Source organism: Scleropages formosus, chromosome 22 (genome assembly GCF_900964775.1).
Source record: "Scleropages formosus chromosome 22, fSclFor1.1, whole genome shotgun sequence".
NCBI classification, from domain to species: Eukaryota; Metazoa; Chordata; class Actinopteri; order Osteoglossiformes; family Osteoglossidae; genus Scleropages; species Scleropages formosus.
In genome coordinates this window covers 7,881,063-7,892,799 of record NC_041827.1, presented here as the reverse complement: position 1 = coordinate 7,892,799, position 11,737 = coordinate 7,881,063, and the positions used below count along the sequence as shown (strand labels likewise).

At 43.2% G+C, this 11,737-nt stretch overlaps 1 protein-coding gene across 5 annotated transcripts; it reads right to left on the bottom strand.

Annotated features, from left to right (window-relative positions):
- LOC108918472 (activin receptor type-1-like) lies at positions 1 to 10,841 on the bottom strand. Of its 5 annotated transcripts, none has more exons than XM_018725758.1 (12): positions 10,500 to 10,841; positions 10,247 to 10,367; positions 9,089 to 9,226; positions 8,212 to 8,283; positions 7,097 to 7,327; positions 5,480 to 5,673; positions 4,934 to 5,033; positions 4,449 to 4,595; positions 3,247 to 3,522; positions 2,753 to 2,950; positions 2,097 to 2,227; positions 1 to 1,522 (listed from the first exon to the last, which is right to left on the bottom strand). In XM_018725758.1, exons 2-12 carry the CDS (start codon positions 10,341 to 10,343, stop codon positions 1,376 to 1,378), a joined length of 1,731 nt encoding a protein of 576 aa, XP_018581274.1. In that variant the 5' UTR covers positions 10,344 to 10,367; positions 10,500 to 10,841; the 3' UTR covers positions 1 to 1,375. The 5 variants fall into 5 exon arrangements, with proteins under 5 accessions (XP_018581274.1, XP_018581273.1, XP_018581276.1 ...); XM_018725757.1 differs by having other exon boundaries at positions 10,535 to 10,841; XM_018725760.1 differs by lacking the exon at positions 10,247 to 10,367 and having other exon boundaries at positions 9,089 to 9,266; positions 10,535 to 10,841.
- Positions 10,842 to 11,737: the final 896 nt, after the last annotated feature.

The window sequence follows — 11,737 nt, the reverse complement described above, 5'->3', positions numbered from 1 at the left end:
CCTTGCTTCCTGTGTTGCTGGGTAGGCTTCCACTGCGACCCCACTTGAGACAAGCAGCTGTTGACAATGCTTGGTTGTTTTGTATAGAGGAATGGGACAAAATACCACCTAACTGCTGCAGAGGTCTGACCAGCTGCTACAAAAAGTACTCAGTTGCCGTTATTAATAATAAAGTAGGGTGCGTGTTTGTTAAGGCTGTTTCTTTTATGAAAATGACTTAGATGACAATCATATCACAATTTAGGAGCCATTCAAGGAAAAACCCAGAGAATTCCAGTGTTCACAAACCTTACATATGAATAAGACAGCTGCCAGTGTCTGTGCTTCATTTACCACAAGTGTTTTATTACCCACAGTCCGTGTAAAAATGGGATATGTTTTATATTTCCCACAAGTTAACTTTGCTGCTCGAACCTCACCGGACTTGTGTCCCAGTAAAAACACACAACAGACTTCCAGATTCCATAAAAGTCCATTAAAGAATTAAAACTGTATTTAAATCGTTCTGTAAATTGCATTTTTTTACTATATGGCATATTAATTTTGGTATAATTGGTTAGTGTATTATATAGTTAAAACATTTTACATGTTAGAAAAACTTTACAAACTCAAACACAGATCATGCAAAATATTTGATGAAAAACAAGCACTCTTCCGTTTTAAGAAATTACCTGCTTTTGAGACAAATAAATTTCTACATTTTCTGTGCAGTGCAATAAATATGTAATTGTCAGCCTTTTTCATTAACCTATAGTGCAAATATTAAATGATTCAAAATTGCATTGAGTTGATTTGACAGTCACAGAGAGCCTTAAAACTCATGTTGAAGTGCTTTCAAAATATATTTTTTAAATGATCTGTGAAACCTGTACATTAGCCTCAATTAAGCTCAACCAACAAAACCATTAAAATTTTCAGCAAAACCATGTCAAAACATTAAATGTAAATGTAAAAAAGTGAATGACATCACACCCACAAGGATTGTCATATAGTCCCAGTGTTCACAGACTGTACACACTCAGCCATTTGGACTGTGATTCAGGTAACCTGCATGGGAACAGCTAATGGTCTTGGCCACTTGTCCCAGTTCTTCCATGCCTACTCACTGGCCATCAAACAAAGTGAACTAGAACCAGGTATTTCAGTTCAAGAGTCTACCCATAGTTTTTTCAGTCATTCAGCAAAATGGTGCAAACCTAAAAAGTCCAGTCAGCACATAGAAAATGCAAGGAATAGCATAATAGCACAAAAGTCACCTAGTGTTTCCCAAAAAGTGGAACAATACCCTGGTGGGAAGTAAACCTTTGAATGAATGGAGAACAGATATATGTGTGGGTTTGTAACAAAACATTTTGCAAAGTGCTGCACTCAGGGCCTAGACGTCACGTTTTAGTTTGTACAGACAGGGGTCCCGGTTCTGGTCCCGCTTAGCGAGGGTCTTGCGCACATGGAGCGCAGTCACACGGGCTGTGGGGTTCTGGAACCAACACTCCCTCATGACCTTGGCAATGGTAAACAGAATCTAGACGTAAAGTGACACAAGCAGGGGTCATCAGGGGTCCCTAAGTTGCATCTGTGGTCAACATTGTCCAAATATAGCATTTGTCACTGAAGAAATCATTTAAGTCACCAAGACTTTAACAGAAGGAAAATATGGCAAAATGATTTGTGTGAATGTGTTGAAGGATCCATCCATCCATCCATCCATCCATCCATCCATCCATCCATCCATCCATCCATTTTCAGTAGCCATTTATCCCACCCAATGTCATGGTGAATTTGTACAATTTAACTAGGTAAAACACCATTGCCTCATGCTACAGATATGCAGAGACAACTGTTTCCTCAATACTGTATTGCTAATTGCCAAAAGTGTTGAAACAGCACCTTCTGTCATCTAAGCTTTACCTAATCATTGGTGATGACTCTGTTGTATTGACTTTGTCGCTGTAATTAGTTTAATCTGGAACTGTGTCACTGCAACAGACCTCGGTCAAGCAGCCTTTGCTGCAAACCTCTAGAATTGCACATGACATTGAGATACATTTACTTGTGTTTGTGTGAAGTGTTGAGATCTTTATGTTCAGGGATCTCACCGGGTGAGAGTGCAGGCGGTTGTGTAGACTGGGCCTCTGCTGGTCCACACAGACCACCTTCTTCATCTCCTCAAAACTAGGGTCTGAGGGCACCACGTCAAAGAACGGGGGGCGGTACTCCTCAACAATCCCTGAGCAAAGGGTTAGACACACACAGAGCTCAACATACACTCGGGCTCTCACACACATTTTTCCTGCTGCTGCTCCCCGGAAAAGAGTGGCCATGCTGACCGAGAGAACAGTGTGGAATGCCTAAAATTATGTGCACTCCACCGTCCCATCATCTACATCAGCACTCTACAGTTGTGCCAGCCTCAGTCCTCTCGTACAGCTCCAGCCATCCTCTGTAAACCTCCAAGGAGAACATTTTCAAAATCTAATGTTACTCTTACTCTTCTCTTTAAATATCCTCAGTTGGGTTCCTACAAAGACCCAGTAAGCTCTTCTAAAATTGACACTTTCAGTTTTTATAACCTAAACCCACAGTAATCAGGATAATGACAAGAAGAAAAAAACAACAATAATCCTTGTTTATGCTGTATTTGTTCTTGTTGCTGTAACTTGCTGTAAGTGTTTAGTAACTGCTGGCATGTGGTGTATTTGGAGTTGCTATGGACTTGCTCCAAAGGTAACACAACAGAGTCGGTGATAGTTACCGTTCACCACAGTCCTGCGAGAGATCTCCCACATGACCAATCCCAGGGCCCAGATGTCAGTCTGCTTGTAAGACTCAAAGTGGTCGGTTCGAATGCTCTCATCCAGGACCTCAGGCGCCATATACCGTTTGGTTCCTACCCGGGGGTTAGTGCCCACATCCAGATAGTCGCTGGTTTGAGAGTGCGTGACAGCTAGGCCTAAATAAACATAATGCTCTGTGAGTGAAGTTAACGTGAACTGAGTTTAAACAGTTCAAAGCTTAAACAGATGAAGTCCTAGAGTACTTTAAGGAAAAATCAGGGTATTCTGGGATTACATTCAGATGAGTAAACATGCAATAAGAAATCTTGGCAACAGGCAGTGTCAGTAGAATTTGTGGATTCATTCACCAGTCTGTTGTGATGTGAGACCTTTGTGTTACTGTTCCCCTGCCCCGTGCTGCAACCCTGGTTATACCCCCAGTCCCAGCTCTCCCATAGCTCCTTCCACTGACCCAGATCGGCGATGCAACACTGCCCATTCTTCTTGACCAGTATGTTGCGGCTCTTTAGGTCCCGGTGGGCAATGGCTGGCTTGCCCTGGCTGCTGAATATCTCTGTGTGTAGGTGCACCAGGCCACTGGCCACAGACATGCACATGCGCAGGCAGCTGTCAGGGTCCAGGCTTCTGTACTGAAGGACGTCATACAGGGAGCCCAGCTCATGGAAGTGTGTTATTAGCCACAGTTGAGTGCTGGAGTTCTTAGATGTCATATCTGAAGCAATAAAACCTGCAAAGTAATGAGGGTAGGTAGACACTGAGCTCCCAGAAAGCCGATACTGAAAACAATGACAAATTAGGTGTATTGAAAAATGTGTTTCATAACACGCTAAACTTAACTTTTGAAACGGTGGGGTATTGGATCTTAATTTGATAATTCAATAATACATGCATTTCAGACATAATTACCAACATTCCAGGAGGAGAATCAAAACAAATGTTGATTGTGTGTCTGTGATGTGAAACGTCTGTAAGCGGATGTCCTGAACACTATTCATTTGTCAACTACAGTAATGAGCCGCTTAACAACCTTTTGTTTAACGACTGACCACATATACAACGGTGGTGATAAGATTATAATGGAGCTGAAAAATTCTTTGCGACTTGTGATGTCGTAGCCATCGTAGCGCAACACATTGCTCACGTGTTCATGTCGGTGGTGTAAACAAACCTACTGCCCTGCCAGTTGTATAAACGTATAGCACATACTATTATGTACAGCACATAATAGTTGACAATGATAATAAACACCGATGTTACTGGTTTATACTTTTACTATACTGTACTTTTCATCATTATTTTAGAGTACTCTTTCAACTTCTAAAAAAAGTTTACTGTAAAACAATATGTCGTGTTACGCTGGCAGCAGCATCATAAATCTCGTGTTTACTGTGTCTCTTGAGTGCATTGAGGCAATACCATCTATGTTTGTATGAGTATGCTCTATGATGTTCGCACAACGACAAATTTGCCTAACGACGCATTTCTCAGAATGCATCCCCATCGTTAAGCAATGCATGTCTGTAATTTGTTTTTTGGAAGCACACTTCTCAACAAGCTCCTTTTAAACATGTTCAAAAACCCTCCAATATATTGGGGTCCATTTATTTCAAGACACAGTTACATAGCCCCATCTTGTGGGAACGGGTCCCTCACCCAAGATGTTCTCGTGCCGCAGCTGCACAGTGTTGTAGATCTCGGTTTCACGGAACCACGACTGCTCATCGCGCGAGGAGAAGATCTTCACTGCCACGCTCTCCCCCATCCAGGTGCCGCGCCAAACTTCACCGTAACGCCCCTTTCCTGTTGGGAGACGGAAAGTTGTTGACACGATACAAAGGCAGATGATGGATGTCTGCTTTTAGAGTGAAGCATTCTTTTTGGAGCCATTTGGTTTCACAGAGATTATGACACAGTGAAGCCGGTAGTCCGATTTCAGATGATCATCCTCAGATTAAATTTAGACTGAGAGTCTACAGAAGTTTATTAAGTATATTAAGAGTGAAATGTCTGGCAAATCAGCATCTGAGAAACTTTATGAGTGAACGCTATGTTCATGTGTAGTTCATCATATGTGGGCACTGTTATAAAGCAGTTTGTAGGCAAACAAGAGCAAGTGCGTTTAGAGGAAGGTGTCCCACCAACGCACTCAGCCAGGGTGATCTGTCGCGCTACGGTCCTCTGCACCAGGTAAGGCAAGCCTGTGCCACTGCCAGAGGTGCAGAACTCGTCAAACATGTCCTTGAGGAGACATACACACACTGAGATGTGACATCCATAGCATACCAACACAGACACACACCATTTTCATACAGCTCTTTAAACTTCTTTACAGATGAAAGATTTTTGCTTGTTCTGCTCCTTTGTTCTTGCAAACATCTTGAACTACCACGCTTTGGATAACTAAACCAAAAATGAATAACTTTAAATTCTGCACAGAACCAAATTAACGTTTCAGAACAAAGGAATGCTGAATGGATTTCAAGTTTTTCTAATTATCCCCAATCAGCAATTCCCCTTGCAGTTACTGTCTAACACTAAACACAAAACTCTCAACAAATACTTTTAGTTTAACTGCTGTGCAGTGTTTGTGAAAACGTGTCATAACAGAGACTAAACATGCCAAATGGAAACAACATCTTGAGAGTAATACTAAGCTAAGCCTTCTCCATCGGCGTGGAGTCTACCTCATACGTAGGGTCTCTAGTTCCGGAGGCCTTGAGGGTGACGGCTTTTTCGGTGTCGTGCAGGTCCAACCCTCGTCGCTGGCGCTGGGCCCGCAGCCAGCACAACAGTCCATAGAGTGAGGTGGACAGAAGGAACAGGACCAACAACGGCAAACCCACCACCACGAACATACGGTCCCCCTTGTCACCCAGCTCTGTTGCCAAACACAAAGAGGAAGAGTCACTCTACCATGTTCAAAAACTTCCAACACAGTAAAAACCATGGGACACTTCCTCACCAATACATCATAACATCAGTGAGAAGAACTGATTTCCAACAACACAACTTTTCCTACTGTTCTCAATCAGTTAGAAACCCCAAGACTCAGGAATACTAAACACAAGCTTTAAACACCGTGTAACAAGTTGAAGTGAGGCGGTCCAACATTCCTAATATTTAGGTGTGCTTTGCTGCCATCTATCAGCTTGATATATATACACATTTCCTGTGCTACAAACAGAAATTCTACAAATGTGAAAAAAGGCATGTTTTTGTAAGAAAATTCTTTGAAATATGTGCCTTTGAAAATCTAGAATGTTACCATTCATAACCTGGTAAACTACAGTACACTGGCTCCTCAACACACAAACATAATTGCGACCAAAAGGCTGTTTATAACTAATTTTGTTCATAGCACCAAAATCACTTATAACCATAAGACACAGCTAATAAATGCTTAATTAGAGAAACCCATGATTTATTCATTGTCTAGATTCTGAGAAACTACTAGATACGTTTATAAGAAATAAAAATGTGATTTTTTTTTATTTTAAAATGTTATTACCTTAAAGCTACATTTTAAAAAATAATTTAAAATGACTGAAAATAAACATGTAAACCCTATTCACTCCTAAATGTTGACCAGTTAGTCCCATAAATATGCAATGTTCGTCACCTTGTCACTGATCACCAACACTCACCGGCATCAGACAGCAGCTGTAAACAACTCAGAAGTAACCAGAACTGAAGCGGACCCACACATATTTAGAGTTTGGTGCCCTTTACTGACGACTATCAGCACAGCAGGAAAAGAGAGAATGGAAGTGAACGGGTTGGTGCTACTGCCTTTGGACCCATAGGTTACAGGTTCAATCCCCACTTCTGACTGTAGTCCCCTTGAGCAAGGTACTTACCCTAAATTGCTCCAGTAAAACTACCTAGCTGTATAAATGTGTAAATAACTGTAAGCTTATAGTAAATGCTACCTTAATATTGTAAGTCACTTTAGAGAAAAATATCAGCCAAGTTAGTTAATGTAATTAGTTGGTTCAGCACTCTTACTCCATTTAGGTGTGTTTTACTGCCATCTATAGGCTTGGCACATAAACACAGGTCGAGCTTGCCTCACTACTAACAGACATTTTAGGTAAACAATAACTGACCAAAAGGCAATTAATACTAAAGACATTAACTGGAAAATGTTGTTATGCTTGAAAATGTGAGACTTGATTGTTAGTAACGTTTTACTGTCAGGGTACACTGACGGTGGCCACTAGGTGTCGGTACATGTCAATGATTTTAAAGGATCCCAAGTACTGTTGAGTAACAGTTCCTTTGTTTTGACACAGGCAGCTCACCTTCCTCCTCTGGTGCTGTGGCATTGGCATTGCAGTAATTGGAGGAGCAGCACAGCGTGTAGAGCTCCTTTATTTTAGGCACACTGCACTGTGTTGACAGCTCCTCCTGAAAGCAGCCCCACTCCTGGGTGCCCTGCACCCTGGTGAAGAAGCAGGTGTTCCCCCAGCAGGTGTTGTTGACACAGCCTATGCCGTTGCATACACACAACACCTGGTTTTCATGGGGCAAAGCTGAGGAAGATGAGGCAAGAGGTCAGAAAGAGCCCAGAGGGAGAGTACGACAGGGATCAAGATACAGTAAATATGTCAGTTCCCCGACTGGATATCTTCCAAGAGGAACCCTGTGATGCCACACACTCTCTCAGTGCTTTGGTAGAATCAAAGTGCACAAGACCAGACGGCGTTACTAATACCTGCTGGGAATGAGCTTTCTGGAACATGATCTGTGAAAGTGAAAACGAACAGTTTTCCAAACAACAGAGAATGTAACAAAATAAAGGATCGCAAGGGTAATGTACACTCTTTTCTTTTTTTTGTCCCATTCTGGAAGCATTTCTTTTTAATAACAGAGCAAGAACAATCCCATTGTCTCTGTGTTTGCATGCATGGGTGTGATTAAACTGAGCATGCCAATAGTAGGAGGGGCAGGAGCTATGGTGGTCCATGGAGTGCGGCTCAGTGAGTGTGTGTGTGTGTGTGTGTGTGTGTGTCTGTGGGGGGGGGTGGATGTTGGGTGGGGGAGGGCTGTACTAGGCCTGGGCACTGCAGGAAGACACGCACTTCCTCCGCTCCATTGTTTCACTGCGATAAGAGTTGATCTCCACATCTCTACTCTAGATTCCCAACCTTCCACCAAATACACAAATACACACAAGCACAAATACACCTCACCCAGTGTATTCAGTTTTCATTTTGCATAGCTATCATTCACAATTGTACCTATAGAGATAACAACAGTAAATATGACTCATCTGTGATCTGCCTTTAAGAGAATCCCACCCATACAAGTCCAGAAATTAAATTAGGAGCCTGTGTTGTATGTATTTTGGCCACGTTCACTGTCCATAGTGCACCGAGGACAAAGGAGACCAATATGTGACGAGTACGTGACCCACCTGAAGGAGCCACAGAGGACCACAGGTCCAGAAAGTACAGCACTGCTGTCAGCTCCAAAGCGCAAAGCATTTCTGTCAGAACAAGAGAAACTGCGGTCAGTCTTCCACGGAACAACCATGTCATCACGAAACGCAAACTTAACACCAAAACACGTGAGACTGAGAGGAAACTTGACTCCAAATGTACACTGGGGTAAGAAGCACACATAGCATATTTCACAGTCATGAGCATAAAGGTCTCAAAGGTACAGCAAGGCCCGAAGGCCTACTTCTGTAAGCCATCTCTTTTATGCAGTGAGCTGCTGTCATGGCTGGCATCACTAGCAGAGGGATTTGGGTGTAAAACCATCAATCACTGCACAGAGGTCAGAAGGGGTGATGAGAACAGTGACCTGTACAATTATTCCTAGTCAAATAACTGCTTTGTTTTCTATTTCTTTTGCTAAAATTAGAATTTTTTTATTTTACTGTCCATGTACATACCCCTTATTCCTTCCCACCACTTTCAAGCAATTAATATTTTTTACCAGATGTATTTCTACTCAATATGTATCTTATAAAAAATAGCAGTCTAGCCATCCATACCTCTATCATCAATACTGTCTTGTCTGGTGCAGGGTAACAGTGATCATATGCAACAGGGCAATCACACACACACACACACACACACACACACACACACACGATATGGGCCATTTAGAGTCACCAGTTCACCTGAATCGTATCTCTTGGACCGTAAAATCGGAGGACCTATAAGAAACCCATGCAAACATGCAGAGAACATGCAAACTGCATGCACACCGAGTCAGATTCAAATTCAAGTCTGAACCCACAGCCCAGAAACAAACCAATGCGCACTGACAAGATTCATACAAACCATTAAATGACAACTGCTTGCTGCAGAAAGGCATGCGGAAACAGGGCATAACCAGTGAGCTGGACGAAGGGTTGGAGAGTCTCCTTTCAGCCCCAAGACAAGTCTCCACCCATGGTGTCGTTCGGCTCCGGTGCAGCACTGCAAAGAACCTTGATGTTCATATCAGACCTTCCTGCAACTGAGGATAGAGTCCAATTTGGGACTGATGTCCATGGAACTTCAGACAATTTGCATGTAGACCAAGGTGTATCATGCATTCAAGTGTACGTAGATGCTTTCACCTCAGGTATCATTCATGAATTAATAAGTCATCTTTTCATAAAGCTCTTGAACAAAAAAGTTATCTGGTGTAGTTTGCCTTTTGTGCTCAGGATCACAGAAAAAAAGGCTGAAATATATTATTATTTTTTATCTTTCACAATTTAGCGACACTAATCTTTCAGGTTTGAAGAGGTGTGCTGTTGTGCTCTTGAGACAGGCTCTTTAAGTTGCGAGAAATAAAAATCATAAAGAAAGCCATAGTGAATGGGAAGTGTCTGGGAAATTTAAGTAACAACAATGAATCGTGATAAATTGTCACATTTCAGGATTTGCAGATTTATTTCAATGCCACATACCCATACTGTTACTAAACTAATGAAAAGCTGTCAAACAGCAGTAAGCAGCAGCAGAGGAACACATGGAGGTCTGATCTCACATCGAGACACAAAGCAAGGAGGCGTCTGTCTCTTTTCCACAGGAAAATGTTCAGTGTCGACGATCAATTTGCAATACGTGTTATGACACAGTATTCGTCACAATTCCTCCTGTCCCTCATCGTGGCTCTCCTGCTGTTCCATCGAAATAATTCCCATCTTGCGCTTCCAAAAGATGAGCGCTCACAATATTATTGTGACAATAAACCCTTGATCGGAAGGGTATCTGCCAAACAAAGTGCCGCGAAAGAAAAAAAAAAAAAACGCGCTCGTCCTGTGCGCTGCGCGACGGGCCACGCGCAGAGATGGCGGTATTATCTATGCATGCGGTGAACTTTTACACGTTCGTCGCCTATGCTATGCTCTGCTTTTTCTCTGTGTGTGACACACACGGCACAAACACATCTTGTACGGTGCAAAAACTTCAAACAGACACATAAAAAGTACTACAAAGGTGTCTAACCGGAATGATAATTGATTCTCCTGACGAAAAACCGCGGGTCTCGTGTCGGTATCAGTCGGGGACCACCGCCGGTCCACCCCGGTCTCGATATCACCATGGACAATTCAAATGACAAATGTAGCTGATAACAAGAAGAAGATAAAAATGTACAGATAACATTCAAGATGGTTAGGATGTTTAAAATCTGTTTTGAAAACTGTGCCGGCTTCGCCGTTTCCGTCCGGTCCAGTCTGAAGGCGCGAGGGCGCGTTACCTGCCCGCGCGCTCTCCGCTCGCGCCGGGACTCACCGCTCCTCCGCAGGGGGGGGGGTCACCGCACCAGCCCGGACTCGGCAGCACGCAGGTGCACCGCTGGATCCATTTCACCGCAACGCAACTCACATATTTATCACGTGCAACGTCTTCTAACCTCACTGAAGCATAACCGACGTTCAGATTACGTCATTAATAATGATTTAACGAACTACGAAGAATAATAAACTCCGCGCTCTGTAAACGGCGCGCCCGGCTGGCTGTGACGTTGTCCGACCAGCTCCGGGACGCTGTGGCTGTAAGCCGTGCGACGGGAGCTCGAGCGCGTCGTGTCCCCGCCGTAAACTGCGGCTTTTTTTCGACAGATTCTCGAGCCAGATTCCAGTTTTCCCTCCGGCATTGTCCCACCCCTCATTGTGTGGAAGGGCGCTGTGCTCCCGTTGCGGAATGTGCTCTCCCAGCTGTTTTCCTGTCACCGCGCCGCATTTTATCATCTTGTGTTTCCCGAGGGTCAAGGAAAAACACATATTACATATTGTTACTCCTGCTTACGCTTTATTAATAGCATTATTCCTTCAATAACTCTACATTCAGCACATGTATCAGAGGGATTGATAAGGCAGTAATTCAAGTTATCTGACCATACTGATATTAGGTGGCTTAGGTGCTCTGCTGGAAACAACAGGACATCCCCTGAACTTAACCGGCCTTACTGCTGTGTAACGTGCTTTTAAGTTCCGAAAGTGTTCCCAGAAGCTACTCATAACATTAGTAAATAAAATACTGAGAAACATGCTAATGCTTATTTTTCATAATACGGTATACATTTTACGAATTGGCTGGACACATCAGCAAAGATTTAACTTTGGGTCACTGGCTGTTTCAGGCCTTTCAGCATCAGACAACCAGACCCAAGTGACCCAACCAGCGATCTGACCCCAACCTGTGTCCAGGTAGCACTGCCTTTAACTCGTTGCTCTCCTCTCCTGATCCACAGCTATCTAGATACCATCTCTGCAGTCTCTGTAACAGCTTTGGTGGCCTTCCTCCTCTGGCCGCATGTGATACCCAACACACAGTGGACCCAGTACAACAACTTTTCTGCAAAGCCCTTGCAGACTACTATCCCCTCAGCTTCTAGAGAGACAGTGTTCAACAAATTCCTCATACTTGATCTGGATCTTACTCACATTTAGATCCTACATACGTTTTTCTCATGAGACTGTCAGCTCCAACAGG